At 42.8% G+C, this 25,073-nt stretch overlaps 1 protein-coding gene across 1 annotated transcript; it reads right to left on the bottom strand.

Moving 5' to 3' along the window:
• Positions 1-6,970: 6,970 nt before the first annotated feature.
• LOC147612917 (uncharacterized) lies at positions 6,971-7,453 on the bottom strand. Its single transcript, XM_086782123.1, has 2 exons — positions 7,190-7,453; positions 6,971-7,096 (listed from the first exon to the last, which is right to left on the bottom strand). The coding sequence occupies exons 1-2, from the start codon at positions 7,451-7,453 to the stop codon at positions 6,971-6,973; spliced, it is 390 nt and encodes a 129-aa protein (XP_086638249.1).
• Positions 7,454-25,073: the final 17,620 nt, after the last annotated feature.

Here is a 25,073-nt window from a genome sequence, read left to right as displayed (position 1 = left end):
GAGAAAGGTATAGATGATACCTCTCACCAAAGGTGGGAGTGGATGAAGTGTATGATGATCGTGCATCTACCATATCTGCAAACATAGATATAGCATCAGTAGGTTTATGACAGGTCAATCTAGTTCTTGATTGTATATACGGATATTCCTCCTCTTTTTGTGCTCTTGCTCTTTTTACTATTTTTTGTTTTTCTCTTTTCTTTTCTATGTATGAAGCTATATATATACATCCCCTTGAATTTGGCAATTACATGGTCAGGGGAGAAGGTTATAAGGAGGAAGCAATAGAATGTCGAGCGTGAGTACATGCTCCCCCTTTCCTTGGCTAGATCATATTATTTGCAATGATGTTGCAGCCTCTTGGAACCAATTTATCCAACGGGTCATAGGTTGTGATGTGGGCAGATAGCTTTTTATGACCCTTGTGGCCACATCCAATTGTAGAGATGGTAGTGTACGCTCCCATTGACGAATGGAGGAAATGGTTTTCGACGATACTATTACAAGGGGAGACGTAGACTCATCGGTTTTTTGTTGGGTGTTGACAAGAGTAGGTGTAGAGCATGTAGAAACTTCTATATGAGCGTGTACCTGGCATGAGGAGCTAGAAGCTTCATGTGGCTCCCCCCTTCCTGAGCTAGTAGGTGGTAATGATCGATATCGTTTGGGAATCCAAACTAACTCTGGAAGAAGTGGTGCAGAGCACTCTGTTACCTTTCCTTTACCACGGTCTTGAATTGTCATTGGGGTGGCAACAATTGGTTTGCAAGGTTTTACGGTTGATGTAGAGGGATTCAGCTTATGTTTAGGGACCCAAATCTGGTCATTCCCCTCGTAGTACCCTTGGGCTACTAATATTTTTTTAGGGATCCATCGCGATGTTACATTGCCCTTTCTCGGGTGGGTAGTTGCTTTCCTTTTACGAGGCTTCTTGGTGGCTGAACGAGATTGAGCAGGGGGAGTAGCTATTAACGAAGCTTTTGGGACCCATTTGTATATACTCTTTGGCATAGTAAGCGGAACCTTAGAGACCACCCTGCATGTTTCCACTCTTGGCGTTGATGCGTTAGAGGGGTGGCAAACAATCAAAGATGGTTTTGCCATTGGACTTTGTGATTTTTCATTATCTAGCATTTGAGTGGATGACTTAGGTGCGGGATTTTGAGTGGTCAGACCTAGTGTTGGTTCTTGCGTTGTGACTCGTCTGGTTGCCCAATCGATATTGCACTTGGTGGCCATCATCCATTTGCGCCCTAAGTTTACAGTCCCTTCCATGGTACCAGCAGGCATAACCAAAAAGCTTTGAATTATGGTCCCCTTGTCATAAGCAACCGGAGTGTGTAGAATTCATGAGACAGGGGTTTTCTTCTTGTTGATACCTTGAACTTGGATAGAACTCTTGGATAAAAGTGGTTTTCCAAGTTCACACCACACGCCATATGATAACAAATTGTGTTGAGCTCCTGTATCCAATAATGCATTATACAGCACCTCCCCGTAAGGACTCTGTAACTCAATTGGGTATCTTAGAGGTGGGTCAGATTCCAGTGAATCCTCCTCTGCCTTCTCGAAAAATACTTGCATAATTCCCAAGTTGGCTTCTCGTTGTCGCCTAGCACGCTGTTGACGTTCTTTGGCTTCGACTCTTGCTTGTATCTTTTTAAGCTCAGCTTGTTCTTTAGCTGCCTTCTTTTGATGGATTGCATGTAACTCCTCTTGGCTCAGGGGGTCGTAGTATCTTTTGAATTTACTCCCATTAAGGAATCCAATGGTTTCAACTCCGTCGAGAGTCTCCACTCTGATGGTACCTTGCGGGGTAATTTCACATACTCTATACAGTTCCTTACCAGCATATTTGAGCTTCTTCTTTTCGTTTTGTACTCCATACATCAGGACTTTATCCCCAACCTTGATGTCCTTGCCCTTTAGGTGGTGATCAAACCATTTTTTCCTTCTATCCTTCTCCACAAGGGCATTGTACACAGCCAATTGTCTTTCTTCGTTTAGCCGCTCAAGGATATATAGACGCTCTGCTAAGGGATTACCATCCCAACCCTCTTGAGTAGCAACACAAAGACTAGGAATGACAAATTCCCACGGCATGACTGCTTCTTGGCCATATACCATTTTGAATGGTGTGCAATTAATAGCCACTTTATACGCAATACGATAGGCCCATAAAGCTGTCGTAAGCTTTAGATCCCAATCCGTGCGATGAGCTTCAACTGTCTTTGTCAAAATAGAGATTAATGTCTTGTTTGTACTCTCGGCTTGGCCATTCGCTTGCGGATAGTAAGGAGTAGATTTATGATGGGATATCATGAAATTTGTTGTGAGCTCCTTAATCACTTCATTTATAAAATGCGTACCATTATCGCTCACAAGTTCAAAAGGACAACCGAATCGTGTGATTATTTTTTCAAAGAGGAACTTGGCTGTTGTCCTTGCATCTGCCTTACGTGTCGCCTTTGCTTCAGCCCATTTGGTCATATAGTCAGTGGCCACAATAATATAGCGAGATTGTGTGTTTCGAGCCGTTGGGCTAATTGGACCTACAAAGTCTAAACCCCACTTTTCAAATGGTTGGTTTACTTTGATCGGATGTAGGGGCATCTGATCTTTCCGCTGGGGTTTCTTATATCGTTGGCATTCATCGCATCCCTTCACAAAGAGTGATGCGTCTTAGAACATAGTGGGCCACCAATACCCTGAGTGTAAGATCTTTCGCGCAATTAAGTCTCCTGAGAAGTGACCACCGGCTACACCCGTATGTGCCTCTTGCAAAATGTATAGATACTCATCCTCTCGGGCACAACGCCTAAGAACGTCATCCTTTCCTCTTTTATAAAGAGTCCCTGCTATCAGGCAATAGGGTTCGCATTCTTTGATCAGCTTTCGAGCTAGATCTTTACGAAGCTCCTTGGTGGGTGGAAAGCCATTAACCAAAAAGTTAACAATCTTCTCACTCCATTCAGGCATTGTCTCCACCATGAATAGGGAAGTGTCAGGTAAGTCATCATCAACCCCCATAGGAGCCTCACCATTAGGTATGTAAGACAAATGATCAGCCATAACATGTTTTTTGCCAGGTCTCACAACAACAGTGAAAACAAACTCAAGAAGAATCAATAGCCATCGTGTGATTCTTCCTGTGGAGCATGGTTTGTTTACTAGATACAACAATGCTTGATGATCCACATAGAAAACAAACTTGGTGGCAAGGAGGTAATAACGAAATTTCCTTACTGCATATATCATTGCCAACCCTTCTCGCTCCGTAGTGGTGTAGTTCATCTTAGCATCATTCAACTGGCGACTGGCAAAGCTAATGGGGTAGTCTAGTTTGTGTCCTCCAGGTTGAGTTAACACACACCCAATAGCAAAATTTGATGCATCAATATGCACATGGAAGAGTAAATCCCAGTTAGGCATTCTCAAGATTGGAGCACTCGCCAAGGCCTTCTTTAATAGCTCATAGGCACGGTCACATTCTTCGGTCCAAATAAACTCGATGAGAAGCTTATACAATGGTCGAGCTATCTCGGCGAAGAAGAGAATAAACCTTCGATAATAACCAATGTGGCCCATAAAGTGTTGGACTCCCTTGTAGTTGGTGGGTGGGGGCAATTCCAGAATGATCTTGATTTTACTCTTGTCAGTGGAAATCCCATTTTTGGACACTATATGCCCTAAGATAACTCCGTGTTTAACCCAGAATTGGCATTTGAAAGGATTCAATGAGATGCGATATAATCTACACCTTTCAAATATTTTTCGTAAACACATCAAGTGCTCGTCCCAAGAGAAATGAACACAAAGATCATCTAAGAAAGCTTCACAGAAGTCCCTTAGATATTCCTTAAAGGCCGTGTTTATCAATCGTTGGAATGTTGCAGGTGCATTGGTCAAGCCAAAGGCCATGACGCGAAAGGCAAACACTCCAAACTCCGTGATAAATGCTGTTTTAGCTTGGTCCTCGACTGCAATTGTGATCTGATTGTAACCCGAGTACCCATCTAAAAAGCTATATGCCTCTTTGCCTGTCACTCTTTCAAGCACATGTTCAGAATATGGCAAGGGGTAATGATCCCTTCTGGTGGCTGCATTAACCTTTTTGAGATCAACGCACACTCTGAGTTTCCCATTCTTCTTTGGTACGATGACTATCAGAGAAACCCATTCTGAGTGCTCAATAGGGTATATGAATCCACATTTTACAAGCTTTTCAATTTCTTCTTGTACAATCTTTCCGTACTTAGGATTCATTGGGTAGGGACGTTGCTGGACTGGTTTAGCAGTGCTAATCATTGGAATCGTGTGTTGCACCACCGAGGGTGGAACACCCTTCATATCATGATATGTCCAAGCAAATATGTCCTTGAATTCTTTAAGAAGCTTCGTAAGTGCAGCTTCTTCCGCCTTGGTGAGGTCTTGAGCAATAAAAACTGGTTTAGACTCCTCACCCGGATCTGCTAAGTCTATCTCCTTAACTACCGCAGGGCCATCGTAGACACCGCTACTCCCATTGGTAGGCGTTAGTTGGGCTTTTGTGTAGACCACTTTACGTTCCCCTGTGGTGAATGATTTGAAATGCTCGGGTGCGGGGTGTAAGTCTACTGGTTCTTATTGTGCCAGGCTTTTTTCTTTCAATTTCGCTTCCTTTTGTTGCTGAGCCAACTCTTGGTTTTGCCACCTTCTTACAGTACGACTTAGTTTCGGCTTCTCTTCAATTTCTAATTGGGCGACGTCATGAGGTTGCGGAATACACCACATGAAACTTTGGAGGTATTGTCCCCAATTATCCGCTAACTTTCGATGAGCATCAATGGCTCCTACATAACTAAGCCATTCTGCAGTGGATCTTTCCTTGTTTATTGCAGTGCGTACATTAGCTCGATAGCGTTGGCGCTTATGTCTCGTTTTCTTCTTACCAAGTTTTTGATTTTTGTTTCTATCAGATTCGAACTCACTTGGTCGACCTTCACTTGTGTCTCCCTCACTTTCGGATGAACTGCAGGAGGTTACTGTCCTAGGCCTTGAGCACCTTGCTTCCACATTTGGGTGAATATTTGATTCATTCCCCCCATCAGGCTCAGAGTTAGTTTCTTCTTGAGATTCATACTCAGAGTTACATGGGTCAGAGTCTTCGCTACTTTCAGTGTCAAGTGGAGTTTGTCGCTTTCTTGCCATCAGGAGTCAAGTGCATAACACCTATCATGTTTATTGGCACTAACGATGGCATATCTTGCCCCTCAGGTGTTACCCAACTTGTGCCTCTATTTCCCCATGTGTCTATGGTTTCCGCTAGGTGTACCCAATCCACGTTATCCGACTCAGTCATACCCGGTAGAACATCCATATAAGGAGAATCTTTCCCATCATCAGTCTCTTTTTTACATATATAGCAATACCTTAATGGGGCGGAGTGAACAGTGGTATCCAATCGATTATCGATGATAACCTTGCTTCCTAAAGGATGAGCACGACCATTCTCAAGATCAACTTGAATGACAGAGTCCTGGAATTGTAGGTAGACATGGTTTTTCGACCAATCATGCACCATTTGTGCTTCCCTCATGAAAGGACGTCCTAAGATCATTTGATATGACATAGGATGCTTGGAGAAATCCATTCCAATGAAGGTATGTTTTACCTTGTATCCCAGGACCTTGATCTTAAGGTCCCTTAACATTCCAATAGGTTTAGCTATGGTTCCGTTTGCCATCTTAACCACTATGTTTGTGACTTCAAGGTGAGGTCTTCCCATAGATTCCCAACAGTTTTTAGTCACAATGCTCACGCTAGCACCACCATCAAGGATTCCCTTTAGAGTTAATCCCTTGGTAGTAATGGGGAGGGTTGCATTAGATTCGTCCCCTTTAAAGTACTATCCCAACTTGTTAACAGGTATTTCCACGACCGAGTTTTCATCTAGGTTGGGTTGTAGATCCCAATGTTCCTCCTCATCTTGAAGCGTGTCGGCTCTATCCATATTTGCAAATTGTGGTAGCCCCGCCTTTAGTTCTCCATTGAGAAATGCCCGAAGAGCTAAGAATAGCTCAGGATCTCCGTATAATTTGGATATGATCGTGGTTCTGATTTCAGAGGACATGAAATCCATTAGCTTGGACACATTCAACGGTACTTTTCGAGATATAGCCCCTTGACTAGGGACTGGTGAAGATGGAATCACTTCCTCTTCGATGGGGTCAGGCATTCCCTCACTAAACATTCTTTCAAGCAAAAAGGGTGTTTGCCCACTTCCTGATGTCCTATCCTCACTTTCTTCCCGAATGATACTAGGTATAGCTAACGGTTTATGGTTCCTGTGAGGCTGAACTTGCGTAGGAAACACTGTGTCTGGAATTTTGATTTTTCTCAGGTTTGGCTCCAGTTCTCTTTGTGTTTCTTCCACCAAACACTACTACATATTAGCCTAATACCGGGGCTTGTACCGGCGCTATTTAACGGGGTCTAAAAAAGCCTCGTCATCGGTATAAGCGCCGGTATAAGCGTCGGTATCGCAGCGTCGGTATACCTGTCGGGTATTAATACCGGCGCATATAACGGCGTCTATACCGACGCTAATCGGGGGTAATACCGACGCTTAAACTGGGGCAAATACCGACTTATATACCGACGGATAAACCGGCCTCTATACCGGATTATGTACCGAGGCATAAACCGGCGTCTATACCAATGTATATACCGACGCTGATACCGGGGCAAATACCGACGCTGTAGCAGAAATTTTTTTTGGGCAGAATAGTGCTGCCTGGCTGTTGCCTAGCTGCCTGCAATGAGCAGGATCAACAATAGCAAACAGACAGCACCATTCTGTCTACAATAGAGCACAAAAACAACCGTGCTCGTTTGCATATTTTCCTGATCGACAAACAAGAAATTAAATTAAACATTAATACTCAAGAATGTTTTGATCATATTTCATTAGTTTGAAGGTCATCTTACATCATGGTAATGCCTCCCAATTGACGGTCTCTCCTTCTTCTTCAAGCATCTCAAACAAGGCCACAAGGCCATGTTTGTGAGCGTACTTCTCCTCTCGCCTGCTTGGTGGGCGATTCATGGCCAACTCCTGCACACACGATTAACAATTATAACTTTTAAAAAATCAACATTTAGCCCACATACATACATTTAAATAAATAAAATTGCTACAAATACTTACGAATTCATGGCACATGGTTTCGTAACCACCACTCCCGAGATGAGAAGCCCCTACTGTTTGGAGTCTTGCCCTTGCCGCCTCTCTTTGTTGTTGAAACTTGTCTGGTGTCTCGGTGAGCTCCTGAGCAATGGCTGCCCACTCCCTGTCATCTAGCCAAACAGGTTTCTCCTTCCCCTCTCTGAATGTGTCCCTCGCCTCTGACCTACGATGCCCCATCAAAATGCGAGCTGTATACTGTATCCACTCATTAGAGACGACATTCATAGGGTCAGATGGCTAGAACTCTTGCTTTATCTTTGTGTTTATATAATTTTTCTTCCCCTTGTCTTGCTGATCCCATTTAGTCATGACAGAGTCATGAAACTGTATAGTGCACAATTGTCGAATGCGTGTCTTCATTGCCTTCCCTGCACTATCCATTATTGGTGCCCCATCCCTAATTATGTAAATCTTGCTGTTGTCATGGTCATGTGCACCCCAGGGAGTGGAAGGTGACCCTATGGGTGTGCTATCAACAGATGAGAGCGAAGGACGACGCTCACGTGGTGGTGGTGTCACAGCATCTGTGGCACTACCACCACAACAACCTCCCCCTGAAGACCTACTACGTGAGCGCCGTCTATGTGAAGAGGTGGTAGATCGAGCTGTAACAGGAGTGGAAGGCTGTGTGGTACGAGGTGTGGGAGCTGCTGTCGTACCCACGGGTGTGGGAACTGGCGTCGGGAATCCAGATGGTGAGGCAGATGTCCCTGCTCCAGAACCCCAATAACTCTGAGCCATGGCTCTCTGCTCTGGAGTCATGGACGAAAGAAAACCATATAACTGCTGGGGACTCATGCCCTGCGGTGTAGGATTAAATGAGAAATCTGGACTGTAGTCGTAGGGCGGTGAGTCACCCATGGCCTGTTGGACAAAAAACCATATGACAAACTTGTACGGAATGAAAATTACACGGTAAACAATGAATGAAAGAACCATAAGATAAACATTAACAATGATAAACAACATTGGTAAAACTATATCAACTTGCTCCTACAGTAGTGATTATGATGGTAAACATTAACAATGGTAAACAATGAATGGACCTTCAATGTCATAAAACCATTACAAATATGTCATAACTATTTGCATAATCATTAAGATACATCATTTTATAAATCATTATCTATTCTATCATCCTCATTAAGATCAGTAGCCCCAAAGAGATCTATGTCTATGCACATTTCAGCATCCTCATCATTAAAAGTCCCTTGATGAAGGATGTCTTCATCATCTATGTCTTCTTCCTCAACTTGTTTTTCAACTTCCTTGGTTTGCACCTCTTCATTTGGATCTTGCTCTAGTTCCTTCTCTTCATTTGCTTGCTCCTCTTCATTGTTGATATCGTCTTGTTCTTGCTGCTCTCCATTACCCTGTGCATCCACATCACCTTGCTGTAGCTCAAATTCTTCAAAAATTTGCTTACTGCGGGGGGCGACTTGAACCACAAACAGCCAGCGTGGATCTTTTGGATCCGCTTTAAAGACAACCTGCTCACAATGCTCTGGGCGCACAAAAGTATCTTGCTGATCGGTCCATACCTTTGTGGAGTCCACTTGGATGAGGCCACTCTTGTCTCTACGTACAGTTGCATGTGGCCCATTCATGATTACCTTGAACCACTTCACATCAAAGATAAACAACTCAAAACTTCTGAAGCCAACCTTCAATATATCTTGAATGGTTCCAAAGTAATCAAGCATTCCAGTAATTGTGTTATCATCACTTGCACTTGCACGACTTTCTTGAACAAACTGTGCTGTGACACCACAATCAAAGGTTGCTCTTCTTTGGTCTATTCGTTCTACTCGAAAATGACGTCCATGTGACCAAAATGCCCCATATTTGTGATACTACAAATAGCACAAAAGTTTGTTGATGGAGAATCAAACACAGAGACATGTAGAGAAAAAAATGAGAGACATGTAGAACTTAAACACTTACATGCCAATCGCATCCTTTTGTAAGCTCCTCCTCCTCCTCTGTTATAGGTAAACCAGCACGTTTGGCTTCTAAAATTGTAGCTTCTAGCCATCTACCTGTGGGAAAGTCCGGAAGAGCTTGCATACCTTCTGGATATGGGAGATTTCTTGTAGTGCGATTCCTTCTGAAACTTAAACGATCTTGTACTCGCTGTCGCTTGAGAGCTTCATATGTCTCAATCCACTTCTCCATTACATGAGAGTTCAAGATGCAAAATTTGTTGATTTTTTCTCTCAAAGTGTTATCCATCTTTCTCTTAATGCCTTGGCCTTGAGGTTCCTCACCAATGACTCGCATGTTGGACTCTTGAGACCATAGTCGAGGTATCTCTGGATCTGAGGAACTTAAATATTCAGTGATGTAAACAAGGGACTCTTGTATCAGCCACCCTTCTGACATACTACCCTCTGGGCGAGCCATTTGGCGAACAAATCCCTTTAATGTCTTCATAAACCTCTCCAAAAAGAACATCCATCTTGAATGGACTGTTCCAGCAACTGCAACCTCATCTACAACATGAACTAGCAGATGCATCTGGATTGTTAATAAACTTGTAGGGAAAAACTTCTCTACCATGCAGACTGCCTCTATGGAGTTTAAACGCGCTGTCTCCAAAGTGTCTCTCTTTATCTCTTTTGAAGAAATCCAGCGCACCAATGTGCCAATCTTATAGATAGTAGCTCTAATGTCTTCAGTGAGGCAATCTTTTATTGCTATGGGTAGCACAAATTGTAGAAACTTGTGCCAATCATGACTCTTGAGACCACTAAGATCATCATCCTTTGTAAATGCACTTTTCAAGCAATGCATACAACCTGTAGGAGTCCGAAACTCTGAAATTGTCCTCTTGACTTGTTGTTCCTCCATCTTGCTAAAAACCCATGGGGCTCTTGGAAGTAGCACCTTTCCATTGGGTCTAGTGCGAGCCCACAACTCTTGCATACAACCAATCTCTTCCAAGTCATCCCTTTGGCCTTTAGTATCCTTTTTTCCTGTCATGGTCTTCCACAGAATGTCAGCTACATTCTTGAAAATATGCATCGGATCAAGCAAATGGTTTATAAGGAGATCACCCCAATAGGGGAGTTGGTGAAAGATAGAGAGCCTCTTCATCCCAGGACATGCCAAGTTGCCACATTCCTCCCATTTGATCTTCCAATCGCTTGCCTTCAATGTACTTGGAGGAGGTCTTCCTAGATTACCATCCCGCAATTCATGATTTTCTGGCAGATACCTAACATGTCCTTGGTAGACATTCTTTCGTAATGCTTTTGAGTATCTTGAATCAAGTCGAGGACCACATACAGGACATGCATTGTAACCCGATATAGACAAACCTGAGCATTCTCCATAGCCAGGCCAATCATGCATTGTCCACATGAGAATACCTTGCACAGTTGTAAGTCTTTGGCCACTCTGCTGCTTTGACATGTCCTTCACTTCAATTCCGTTCCACAAGGTGCGTAACTCATCAATAAGTGGTGCCAAATATACATCCATGTTCTTCACCTTGTACTTTCCTGGAACTATTAATGAGAGCAACAGAGGACCTTTCTTTATTGCTAACCATGGCGGAAGATTATAATTCACAAGGCAAACAGGCCATGTGCTCCATGAAGAGCTCCTTAAACCAAAAGGGTTTACACCATCCATTGCTAGGCCAAGACGGAGGTTTCTAGGTTCTTCCTTAAAAGCCGGCCATTTCTCTTCAATGTGTCTCCATGCGGGTGAGTCTGCAGGCACACGCATCACTTCATCTGTGGATCGAGTTGTGGCATGCCATGTCATCAAGCTTGCTATTGATTTGCACCTGAACATGCTTTTTATCCTTGGAATGATTGGAAAGTGCCTGAGAACCTTTACCGGGACAGCTTCCCCCTGAACATCTTCTCTATATCTGTTAGAGCCACAATGGGGACATTCTTGCAAATGCTCATATTCATGGCGGAAGAGGCAACAATCATTGCGACAAGCATGAATATTATTGTAATCCATGCCTATGGATTTCAATAACTTCTTCGCATCTGCACGAGATGGAGGCATCTCGTTGCCAGGGGGCAATATTTGATCTTTCAAAAGCCTGCAAGTATGGCAATATCTGATCGTTACTATTAAGATTTTCTCAAATACAAGTTGATAATTTAACATTTCAACAGTAGGTGTAATCTCCAAAAAAAGACCTTACTTGAATAGTTCAGTGACACTTGTATTAGACCATCCAAAAACTGACTGCAAATTTAGCATCGTAAGAGATGCACGCAATACAGATATGTTGGCACCATTGTATAATGGAAGGCGTGCAAGTTTACGCATGGCCTCTTCCTCTGGTTCATAATTTGACCGTTGAGAATGTCGTGGTTGATGATCTTCATGTTCATGCTCCTCGAAGAGAGCTTCTTGTTGCTCAATGAAGGCATCCAACATTTCTTCCATTGGACCTTCTTCCATTTCCTGACCTTCTTCCATTCCCTCGGGTGCTGTTAATTGAGCTCCATCTGTCACTCCCTCCTGCGATATCCTCATCCTTTGTTGGGGACGAGAATTCACAGGCGCAATGTTATCAAGATGCGGCTGCACACTTGCTTGGTTGTACGATTGAAACCGTAAATTTTGCAAGCGCTCCATTGGAAATATTCCAGCGTCATGAACATGCTCGTTGCAAATCCTTCGTTTTCGAAAGATTTGGTACTTACATCGCATGCATGGACACGCTATTCTCTCTTCAAGATTGAGAGGCTCCATCTAGCAGGATAACATGTATATGCAGCTCGTTAAACACAAATCAGCTTATCTCCTCTCCATACAAAATTAAATAGAATTTGCACAAGGATGGAGAGAGAAGCTATCTCTATTCATAAATAGCTGTTTATATATAAAGGCCTTATGCAATAATCTAAATGCATATTATAAGTATAAGCTTGCATAATAAGGCTGCAAGACTTATGCATAAGCTCTATGCATAAGCCTTATGCATAAGCCTTATGCATAAGCTCTATGCATAAGCCATATGCATAAGTCTTATGCACACGCTCTATGCATAAGTCTTATGCATAAGCTATATGCACACGCTCTATGCACAAGTCTTATGCATAAGCCATAAGCTCGAACCTAATCCCAAAAACCCTAGGACTGAATTACGGTTTTGTAAATTCCGCCAGAGTCTCCTTTGTAATTGGAACCAAATCTCAATTGAAAATGCAACTTCTTAAAACTTGTACGCAATACTCTTTGCATCCCATAATGTCATGAAAGATCATATGCATTTGCAATATCCACACAATATGACAGAAAAGGGGCCCCATTGCCCAAATGCATCCACAAAGTCGATGGTGAGGATTGTTGAGGACGCGCGTTGAAGCTTGCCGATCTCTCGGCCAAGCTCTTCTCACCCCTTCACCGAGTTTTCCTCCAAGGTGAAGGTTGAGGCCATTTCTTCACACCGGTGTACCTAATCCCCCTTCGTACCGCTTTACCAAGCAATCACGGCACAAAGAGTTCAAGCCATTCTCCCCTTGGCCTCTCCAACCAATGCCAAGGTACCCTCACACATTGCTAGATTCTATAGAAACTTGAAGTGGTTGCAATGGTGAGTGTAGGTACAAAATGATGTGGATAATATCAAATGATAGAACAAGTTTGTTGGCTTACAAGTATTGAGCATGACTCATGCCCTTTTACAATTTAGAACTCAGCAATAAAGCATGGACTCATGCCTCAATCCATCATCCAAAAGCTCCAACACAAACCAACAATTCACAATGCCCTCACCATGGCATTTGCATAAGCATTTGTTAACCACAATCAAGGCATTTGCAATTGCATTTTAACAATCCCTTTCATATAAGCCATATGCATAAGTCTACCTGCGTACGCTCTATGCATAAGCCATATGCATAAGTCATATGCATAAGCCTTATGCATACGCTCTATGCATAAGTCTTATGCATACGCTCTATGCAAGACTTATGCATAAGCTCTATGCATAAGCTCTATGCATAAGCTCTATGCTATATGCCTTATGCACTATTATGCTAACCCTTAATCCCTTTCACATAAGCCTTATGCACACGCTCTATGCAATTACGCTCTATGCATAAGCCTTATGCACACGCTCTATGCATAAGCCTTATGCATAAGCTCTATGCATAAGCCATATGCATAAGTCTACCTGCGTACGCTCTATGCATAAGCCATATGCATAAGTCATATGCATAAGTCTTATGCATACGCTCTATGCATAAGTCTTATGCATACGCTCTATGCAAGACTTATGCATAAGCTCTATGCATAAGCTCTATGCTATATGCCTTATGCACTATTATGCTAACCCTTAATCCCTTTCACATAAGCCTTATGCACACGCTTTATGCAATTACGCTCTATGCATAAGCCTTATGCACACGCTCTATGCATAAGCCTTATGCATAAGCTCTATGCATAAGCCATATGCATAAGTCTTATGCGTACGCTCTATGCATAAGCCATATGCATAAACTCTATGCATAAGTCATATGCATAAGTCTTATGCATACGCTCTATGCATAAGTCTCTTGTATACGCTCTATGCAAGACTTATGCATAAGCTCTATGCATAAGCTCTATGCTATATGCCTTATGCACTATGCTAACCCTTAATCCCATCACCCAATGGTGTAATAAACATGATCTTGTTTTACGTACATGGATAATAGAGATTGCAAGCTTATTATAGGTTTTATGCATAGATATTAAATTAATCCTATGTGTTGTAAGCTTACAAGAACCCAAAACTAACCCTAAACCATAAAACAAGGATGTAAAAATTCATATAAAATAGCATAAACAAGAAAAATCAAAAGAGGATCTACCTCTTTTTTGCAAAGCTGAAAGAGAGCTCGAGGATTGGTGAAAGATTGGTGAGGTGAAAGAGCTGCAAAACAAAATATTAAACAAACTAATTAGTAAATTAAACACAAGAAAAAGAACTAATACAAAACCCTAAAATCTCTATGCATGCATTAGGAGATCTATGCATACATAGAGAGCTCTAGATCTCAACATGCATAGAGAGCCAAAAAAACACAAAACCCTAAAAATCTTAATTTTTCAATTAAAAACTAAAAGCAATTGCAATAACATGTTAGGAGAAGGAGAAGAGGAGAAAAGAAGAATGAAGGAGAAAAGAGGAGAGAGGAAAAAAGAGGAGAGAGAGGGAGAGAAAGCACCTCTTTCGCTTGATTACTTGCGCATCTTCTGCGAAAAACCAGAAAATAGGCTCTCGGCTGTGAAAAACTTACGAGCGCCGGTATATGCGACGGAATATGTGTTGGAATATTCGTCGGTATATGCTACGGAATATGCGTCGGTATCGGCGTCGGTATCGGCGTCGGTATAGGCGTCGGTATACGCGACGGGAAATGAAAATTTAAAAAAACCCCGCCATACTTGTCTCCTCCAACATGACGACGGACATACCGACGTTCGACATTTACGTCGGTATTTTGATGTCGGTATGTCCTCAACCTCTTGTAGTGAAACCCCTTAAGTGTTGCACTTGTTCAATCTCCTCATCTAGGTTTGGGTAAGTTCCAATCTTTTTCTTGAGGGTTTTTGGCCCACGTGGCTTGTCTTGGGGAGTCTCAGTCAGTTTGGGTGGTCGAGAGGGCATTAACTGACTTGGTTATGGGACCAAGGAAGTTTCCTTTTGTTTCCCCTTATTTATGTATTTGCTTGATTCTCCTTCGTTGAGCTCCCGAGTGGGTTCCTCCCTTAAGTTAGTGGCTTTGGTCCCCATGGTTTCTATTGAATCAGAATCATCTTCAGGATCATTCATATACACGGGGTCGTCTCCTGTCCCTATGTTAGTCTTTGAACTGGGCTTGGAGCTCGTATTAAGCGATCTCTTTCGTCGTGTTTTCTTTTTCTTTGCCTGAGCGATTGATGCAGTATCCCTCTCTTCAAGAATGTAGTTTTGATTTTGAAGCATTGACCGTGTAACTACATTCGCGGGTACAACGGGTGTGGTTCCTCGTGCTTGGTTGGTGACCTCAACCAAATTCAATGGCATAATCTTGGGTGCATTAGGATTATGTGGACATTGAGCGATCAAATGATCTATGCCACAACGATTACATGTAAGTACCAGCATTCCCGATGTGCTCCCTTGATTTGGTTGCATTTGAGTAGCGATCTTCTGTAGCCTATTAGGGCACTCCGCTGCATGATACGGTCCACCACACTCGTAGCATTGAAGAGGTGGTCTCCTTGCCATGGTATTAAGGTTTTGTCCTCTTGTGGCGAGAGCAACCGCTTGATATACAGGCTTGACTTGCCCAAAATGATCCTCCATGTAGTACTGGGGAATCATTTCAAACGTATCAATCCCATATGGAGCAGTGGGGTCTATCTCCTCTTCATAATCCCCACACGCACTATGTGACTCACAACCCATCTGGTTTATTGGGGTAATCCTTGGATGTGGAGGTTGTGGTCCTAGCACTGGTGGTGGTAACGGCACAGACTGGACTACATTCGGATTCCTTGGAACTATGTGCTGTGACGGTTGCTCGACAGGTTGTGCAGGCATTAGCGCGGGTACTTGAGGTGTGTTTGACCAGGGTAGTGGTGCCTGATTCTGAAGACACCTTTTTACCTCCAATCATCAAGTTGTCTTCTAACTGGATTGCATTGGCAGTGACTGCTTCCCACGTTGTAAGACCTCTAATGACTAGGCCATTGTAAATGTCCTCGTGGCGTAATCCTCGGATGAATCTATCGAGGAGTTGGTTGTTATTGAAGCGTTCATCGAGAGTGTAGTGAGAATTTAGATGCTGCAATCGACTTATAAAGTCTCTCACTGACTCCCCTTCCTCGCGTTCAGCTTTTTGGAGTTGAGATGCTACTCCCCAAAGCACACCCTCACGTATGTATTCTTTCAAGAACAATCTCTTGAGAGTGGGGTAGTGAGTGCGCTCTTCAACCCTTAAGGTTCGATACCAATCTCCGGCCTTCCCACTCAAGGTTAAGCCTAAAGCTTTACACTTATGCAGCTCATTGTGCTCTTCCAAGGAATCACACACATGCTCAAAAACTTCAATGTGCTTCCTAACATCCTCATTACCACTGAAGTTTTGAGTGAGCTTAGCCACTTGTACTGCCTTGCTTCTAGGTTCTCTCTCAGGCATACCTCGCATATTTTCCGCAATAGATCGTCCGATCGTCTGAGCAAACGCTGCGAGATCACCTAGGTGAGCCGGCATAGCTGGTGGAGGCACTTCTAGGATAGCCTGGCTGATAGGAGTTAGCGTTGGTCTGAGTATGTTGGCAAATGACGTAGGATATGATATGTGACTAGGCCTAGCTCCTCTTGGATAAGGGTTGTGATAAGGCGATCGTGGAGCATACGCCATTGGCATACTAAGAGGCGTAGGAGCTACATGAGCATGAGTAGCGATAGGTACATATGGTTGATAGGCACTGGCACGCACTGTTGTATGTACTGTTCCACTAGGTAGCGGCGTCGTACTAACTACAGCGGTAATAGGTGCACTTTCTGTCATGCTCATCATTGGGGTAGGCATTGTGGATTCCTTAATGGAAAGTTGAGCCAAGGTTGGAAAGCTAAAGTTACTGCTCGTGGGATTAACCTGCATTGAGACTCCAGGCGAAGCAACATACGAAGGGTCTATGGGCCTCATCGAGGGAGTCTCCAATTGTGATAGGGTTGGTTGTTTGGCCTTGCCTGTATCCAAAAATCTCATAGGGCCAGTGGAACCTAAGTTCACTTCCCTATTTTGCCTCTCAATTTGGATAATTCTATGAATAACCTCACATATCATTTGTTGTTGCTCCTCTAGATTAGTGGCGCTAGATGTAGATCGTAGGACTTCTAACCAACCTACATGGTATGTGTAACCCGTGTATAAGTCAGTTAGAGTCTCTGTGTGTAGATCATATTCCCAATTTTCATTGAGAAATATCCCATCCAGACTTGGTGTGCCAAACGGTTCTCTTGAAGTGGACGCAATGTCACTTCTTATGGATTGGCTTCTAGGGATCTCCACTTTAGGAAGAGCATCGGAAGGTGGTAGCTCAGTAGGGCCCTCATTAAACGAAGTGGGTAGAATATCCACATGGACACTCTTTGGGAGGGTAGGGTCCATATAAGATGTGAATGGCGAATCTACTACCCCTCCTTCCTCATTTACTTCGCTTGTCGCATGTTCAGAGCGCGTAGCTCTACTAAAGGTCTCTATTAGACGACTAAACATGCTAGATCCGGGTTGTGGGGCCCACACTGGCATGTTTTGGCTTGTCTGCTCAGCGTTCTTGGTAGGGTGTCCTTCCATGGCGTCTGAGTCAGAGGATGAGTGTTGCATGACGAATGAAGATCAATACAAGGATGCAACAAAAAAGACACTTAGGGCTCTTGAAAAGAGTTCCAAGTTGTAGATGAATATGGGAGAGGGCTTGACAATAATCCCACATGGGAACTTTTGGGAGTTCTAGAGTTTCTGTATAAAAGGTGTCCCATTTGAGAGCTAGAGAGGACTCTTTGGTCATTTGGTTGAGAGGCTCATAGAGAGAGCTTGCTCCATAGCTCCTTCTCATGTGCTCTCCCAAGGCTCTCCATCTTCATTCTTGCTTCAATCTTGTACTCTCTATTCTCTACATTTTCAATGATATGAGATTATGGTCTACACACTTGCTAATCTAGATTTCTTAATGATGTTTTGATGCTAAAATCTGATTTGTAGAGTGCATGTGATGAAGCTTGTGCATGAAATGATGTGTAGTTGAGGCTTGTGTGATAGCTCTTTACATGTTAGGTTCTTTGCATAAGTTGCATTTTTGTGCTTAAGTGTAGCCTAATCTTGATGCTTTGATTATGTTAGATTGATTGCTTGAGTGTTGAAGAAGGATTGAGTAGGACTAGAAGTCATTAGTGTGTGGTTAACTAATCTTCTCCCATTCGGGATAGCCTCTATGCGCTAACCAGGTTGCATTCACGGATTGACAAAGTGTGTGGGTTGGAGTGTAGCCTCCGCTATGCTATGATGTCCCAAACAATGGCGCCGCTGCCGGGGAATGCACACCTAAGTTAGTGAAGGGTGTTAACCATTACTTCTTACTAAGTTCTCCATTGATTGCAAAATCGTGGATTAGGGTAGATTAGAGTAGAGTTTGCAAGGGCATTGAGTGTGTGATCTCAAGGGCGCCTTGTGTGTTTTCGGTTTTTTGATTAGAAGCAAAAAAAAAAATATAACCCTATTGCGGTAGAGTAATCCCGCCATTAAGTAGGTTCAAGTGGTTTCTGTTTTTGTATTTTTTGACGTCGAGCGAAGGAGGAAGGAGATGGTGAAGGCAAACGGCTGTTGGAGCTGAAGCAAAGAAAATATATATATATATATATATATATATATATATATATATATATATATATTTTATTTACCTTGAAGTATGGCTGTTTGTGCCAGCAGCTCGAAGGACTGGAGGGCAGCGTTGGCCGGTTGAAAGGAGAGCAGAGGCGGCTTTTAAAAAAATAATTATATATATATATATAATTGTTTACATTGACGTGGCATTGTAGGGGATCGTCTGCATCGTGTGCTGCACTGGGGGGCGCCTACAGACGCAGTGGGCGCAGCCTGCAGACGGCGGCTGGAAGTAGGAAGCGCAGCCTGCAGACGGCGGCTGGAAGTGGGAAGCGAAGGAGTAGACGGCGGCTGGAAGAGGAAGCGAAGGAGTAGACGACGGCCTTGTGAAAGTGAAGGCTGCATTGAGCGTTGCATCGAAGGTATACACTGACGTGGAAGTGGAAGCAAAGGAGTAGACGGCCTTGTGAAAGCGAAGGCTACATTGAGCACTGCATCGAAGGGGGCTGAGCACTGCAGGAGAAGCAGAAGTCGACGACAGACCTGCGGGCGGTAGCTGTAGAAGGCACAGTGGACGGTGTGGCTGGTTTGAGAAGCAAAGGCGTGTGGGAGAGGCAGCCGGCAGCAAAAGGGCAGCTGGCAGAAGCCGGCCGGGTGGAAAAAGCTGAGCAAGACAAGCAGAAGTCGACAGTGTGAAGCGAAGGAGACTGAAGCGCCAGTAGGCGCAAGCGATGCGTGTAGACCTGCGGGTGGAGTCGAGGTGGAGGCGCAGAAGAGGGAGCGCAGTAGAGGGGCTGTTGTAGGCAGCAAAACAGGAGCAAAAAGGCAGCATTGAAGACGAGCGGCGTGGAGGGCGTCTGACTGAGGGAGAGCTGGCAGCATTGAAGAATCGGCGAGTGGGTGCGCCAGCGCAGAATCCGGGAGGCGGCAAAGATAAGGTTGGTGCTTTGTAATTTTTTTTTATTTTTTTTATTTTTTATTAATTTTTCATGTTTTTTGTATTTTTAAATAAAAAATAATAATAATAAATATAAAAAAACAACAACAAAAAATATATTTTTTTTTTAAAAGAGAAAAAGAGATAGAAAAAAAAGAAAGAAAAATAATTTAATTTTAAAAAAAAAAAGAAAAAGAGAAAGAAAAAAAAAAGGAGAAAAAAAAAGAAAAACAATTTTTATTTTTGTATTTTGAATCCATTGTTCATTTTTTTAAATTTCTGTAAAGTCTTGCATAATTAAAGTAGCTTGCATTTTTTATTTGTATTTTTTTTAGAATTTTGTAATTGCGTGCATAATTAGTAGATTTATATTTGGCACGAAATTTATTAAGTTTTTTTAAAAAAAAACAAACAAACAAACAAACCAAAAAAAAACAACAAAAGGAGAAGAAAACAAAAGAAAATTCAAAAAAAAATTCTATAAATTAAGTGTTTTTTAGGAGTCTACTTTTTTGCATATTTTGTAATTCTTCATTTTTTTTAATTTTTTGCATAATTAGTGTAACCTGCATTTTTTAATTTTTGTAACTTTGTGCATAATTAGTATTTTTTTAGTAAAATCATAATTTTTGTGTAAATTTAAAAAAAAAGTAAAATCATAAAATCATAAAATCATAAAAAAAATCATTTAAAAAAATAATAATAAAAAAATAGGATAGATAGTTACGCCACACATACTCATTTTAGTTGCATTTAGTGATTAGGTAGGTTAAAATATATATATATATATATATATTAAAAAAAACAAAAAAACAAAACAAAACAAAAACACATAAAAAACCAAAAAAAAAATTGACCTTATGCACTTGCAGTCGGGACGTCTTATAGATTCTGCCATAGGGCCTAGGGCACCTTCTAGAGTACCTACGCAGGAAAGTGGGACCCAATCGGTAGGCAATTTGGCAGATATTACTGAAACCCTTTCTGAATCCCAATCCGATACCCTTTCCTCCAGAACAACTAGTTCATTGTCCATGGACAATCTAGGGCCGACAAATAGTCAGTCCGTAGGCCCAAATAGGACACCCACAAGATCCTTTAATCCATTTGAAGCCGACACCATGGGGTTAACACTCAATGTGAGACTCCAATATGTCTACACAAATGCTCAAGGAGCTGAGATCTTTAGGGATCCACAACAACGGTATCTCGTTAAGATTGCAGACATTTTCTCAGAACTTGATAGAGCACCTCTAGTCAATGACCAGGGTAACATGTACATGGGTGGAGATGGTGTTCGCTACGAAGTCACCTACCATCCAGAAAATGTAGACAAATTAGGGGAGCTCTCTAAAACCGAGTTCTTAGACTTATCAAAACTTTCCAGAGCAAGGGAGTCTAGAGATGACTGGCTCATTGAGCCGGACATACCTGGACCCTCCAATGCCCAGTCCTCAAAACCATCCATAGATGATTTACTTCTTGTAGATCTAAATTTGGAAAGGGATAGGAAAGGCAAGTGTAAAATGGATCAGGGGGCTGAGAACCAATGGGAGTTTGTACGACAAATTCCAGTAATCAAAGGTCTTACAGGATGACCCACTTCAAGAGGTCTATAAGGACTCGTTAGAGGGATATTATGCCACAACTAGATTGCCACAGCTAGATCTTCCTCTAGCTCATGTGGTGGTAGTTGAGAAGCTTGCAGGACACATGAACAGAATAATTGATAAATGGGCCAATGAATACCGAACCTTAGATTGAAAAGAGATTCGGGAACTCACGTGGAAAGGACAACCATTATTCATGGAAGTGTTCTCAACAAATACAGCAAAACCAGGAGAGACAGCCTTTCTTGGAGAAACTGTTGCTCCTCCCCTACGAGAGTTCACTAGAGAGGGACCTTCAACATCTAAGTGGACCACTGCTAGTAGCCCAACTCTAGCACCAAGATATAGTCCTACACCAAATGTGCGACCACCGGTCACACCACAACAACATCTTTCTCACTATAACAATCGGAGGGTAGGGGAGCCAACTCGGCCTCCCATTAATGCACCTCCTAAAATGCGGGTGACAAGATCTTTGGAGGCGTTTGGTGAGGTTGGTAATAGGGTACCCACACCAATTTTGGAAACATGTGGACCATCTTTCCAAAGAGAGGAACAATTCCCACTGAGAGTGAGAGGGCCGTAGGCCCTATGATGAGTATTCAAGACAAGTAAGGCCATCAACTCTTCAGAAACTGGTAAAGAAGTATGAAGGGTCGGGAGATCCATACGACCATGTAGCAGCATTTAGGCAAGTAGTTCGAGCTGAGCAACTGGCTGATAAGCATACTCAAATTGAAGGATTTGGACTCACTCTTGAGGGAAAAGCCCTGGCTTGGTTTCAGGCATTAGAGGCTTCAGACAAATCTTCTTTACGAGTTTTGGAAGAGAAATTCATTGCTGCTTTTTCCTTGATGGGAATTCAACATGACACGGTAGCACACATCTACTCTTTCAAGCAAGGAGAGAATGAGAGTGTTAGAGACTGTGTAAATAGAATGAAGCAGTACATTAATCGTTGCCCAGAAGATGAGAAGCCCGCCCAAAGTCGATTAATTTCTCTCTTCTTAAAAGGACTCAAAAATTCAACACTGCATACACATCTCTATGCGAAGAAGCATACAAATTTCAATGGAGTGTTGCCATGATGCTATGGATTTCACCGATCACTTCAAATTCCAAGATGGTTCTAGCCCAGAGGTGAAACCTAGAGATCAGTGGGGTGATGACCAAAGTTTAGGGTCTAGCGCGCTAGTAAATCCAGACCAGATAGCTAACCTAGTACTAAGGAGATTGGGACAGACCTATCGTCCACCCTTGCAGCCACAACAACAGCAGCAGAGAATGAGGAGTGTACTTCCTACAGGTCCTCATCTTTGTGGAGCATGTGGCGGTAACCATAAAACAGAGGAATGTAATACCTTTTCTCCTCTAGTCACAAACCAACCCACAAAAAAGTGGTGCCAAGCCTATGCTTGGAACTTTACCCACACCACACAGGAATGTACTCGCATTGCGAGAATGAGACAGGAACGTGAGCAGCTAAGAGGTGGAGTGGCTCCACAAATGTATCAACAGTATACTAATTTTGAACGTAAGCCACCGATGGCACAAGAGCAAGCACGACCTGTTCTTGGTGCTCAACCTCCTGCTCCAAAGACTGCTCCTGTGAGGGTTATTGACTACGACAATTCAAATATGTGTAGAGACTTAGTAAACCCGGGCTATGTGGAGGAGGAATACGCATCATATTCATCCAAAGATCTCTTTGAAAGTCCCACATACTCTTTAATGTTGCTAGGCGGCTACCAACCTAGGACTCCAGGCCCCTCAGGTCAATGGCAGTCAAGGAAAGTAGAGGCCAAACCAATGGGCCCCTGTTATGAGTGCGGAGAACCCCATTGGGCTCGTGATTGTCCACATCGCTCAAGGCAAGCATCTCGATCCAATACAACAGTACAACAGTTTCCCACCAATTGAAAGATATTGTCTAGGGTGTTGTGTAGAACACTTTCCAAAGGATTGTTTGCTGAAACCACATGAGGAAGGCACCTCTCAACCAAAGGTCTCACTCAACCTTGTAGGGGCAGTTCCATCACCACCTTCATCTGAGAATGAGGATGTCGTGCCACTTAGAGTCATGACTAGATCACAGACACGAAACGCCGAAATACAAACTGATGAGACACCTCGAACTAGGGATGCAAAGACAAATCTAGTGGACAAGACTCTACAGTCCAATAGAAAAAAAACCACTCGGAGGAAGAAGAACCGAAACAAGCAAACTACAAGTGCATCCACTGGTTCTCAAGATGCCTCTAAACAAAACATGAGGGATAAAACTTTTACATCCCAAGAAGTGCATGAGGAACATCAACCTCAACCTGGGCCTAGTACTACACAAAATGAGGCTAGTACGACTGAGGATAGTTCTGGGGGTTCTGTTTTTGTGGATAAAGTGAATGAGACTCTAGAGGCCATCATTGATGCTCATAGAAGTCGCATTGCAGCTTTATCTGAGCTACCCAAGAAGCTTCAAGAATACCCCAACCCTCGTGAGGAGAAGATCAATCTAGCTGTACATCAGCAACTCATTAGGGAAGCTCAGTCAATACTTGAGGGACCACCACCACCTATTCCTCGGGGCCCAACCTCTCTTAAGCCAACATTAGAAACCATACCGGAAGTGTCATCAAGTCGGGAAATGAAAAGTCTCATTTCACAAGCTCATAGCGAAAGGTCTGCACCAATTGACACCCAATTGAAAGGAGGTAATCTGCCACCACCTAGCCTTGTCTTCCCATGCAATGATGAAGTTATTGATGCTAATGAGGACATGGCAAATGAGATGTGGGCCGCAGTTCATGAGAAAGTTAATGAGAACATGTCCTCTATTAGTTCGCCTCCATTCTCTGAGGTGGATTTTACCAGAGGCACGAAAAACAACTTTAGATGCCCAAGCATCCAGGAGGAAGTTCAAACAATTTATTCTCCTAGAAGTAAGCATATAATGAAAACCTTACCATCATATCTGGGAGAATATGAGAACTGTTCTCAAACCTTGAGGATACCCTCCATGCATAAAAGGTTGACAAAGGAGAAGGATATGAGTATGGTGCAAGCTATTTTGTCAGCACCAGTGGCTTGTACCTTACCTTTGCTTGATTTGATAAAAATTTGACCTGAGTTGTGGAATGATATTGCCACATGTTTGTCAGAGCAGGTATTGCTACAAAAGGGTCACCATGAGTGTACTATACACCCTGAGACAAAGCATGTTATGCCAGTTCCTATCAACAAAGTAGGAAAATTTTGTGAGGACGATCAGGGAAATGCTACCCTCCCATTAGAAGTGCGAAAAGTAGCTTCAACTGCAATACTTGATAGTGGTGCAGGAGTGGGCATTGTGACAAGGTCCATTTGGGAAAAGTGGGGCAAACCAGCTACTATTAGGAGTACCAGGATGCGCTTGCAGCTAGCAGATGGAAGCTTAGAACATCCCCTTGGGCTGCTTGAGAACATATTGGTCACCACATGTGGGATTGAATATGAGCACACCTTTGCAGTAGTGGATTTTGGAAAACATCCAAACTATGAAGTGATATTGGGTAGACCATTCATGTGACAATTTCAAATGATTCAAGATTGGGGATACAATTATTTGTACCTCCGACATGATTCTGTCATCACAAGGGTCAACCTAAGGAATCACTCATATTGTGATGTAACAAGGTCTCCAATAGATGAGTTTGATTCTGCTTCATCTGAGGGCTCAAGGGTTACATTGTCAGACGGACGAGAAGATCTGTGGATGTGTGGAGCCTCATGTAGGGATTTCAACACTGAGAGACTTAAGGGTAATCGAAGTGTATCAGATGAGGCATACATTCCACAACCCTTCCCTGAGCATTTAATTGATCCATTAGAATGGAGTCATGTCCTCGCAACATTATCGACATGTGCTTTACCGAAGCCAATTCAATTTTGTGACTCACATGGATATGACATTATTCCTATACGAA

The sequence above is a fragment of the Cibotium barometz genome, chromosome 44 (assembly GCF_041138505.1).
Source record: "Cibotium barometz isolate CiBa-2024 chromosome 44, ASM4113850v1, whole genome shotgun sequence".
Classification (NCBI taxonomy): Eukaryota; Viridiplantae; Streptophyta; class Polypodiopsida; order Cyatheales; family Cibotiaceae; genus Cibotium; species Cibotium barometz.
Note: the sequence above shows the minus strand (reverse complement) of the source record. Positions and strands in the feature narration are given on the sequence as shown.

Excerpts from the sequence above, each read along its gene's own strand:
- LOC147612917 (XM_086782123.1), bottom strand. The coding sequence starts at position 7,453 with ATGAATGTCGTCTCTAATGAGTGGATACAGTATACAGCTCGCATTTTG. Across the intron at positions 7,097-7,189 it reads AAACCATGTGCCATGAATTC|GAGTTGGCCATGAATCGCCC; the intron begins GTAAGTATTTGT and ends TCGTGTGTGCAG.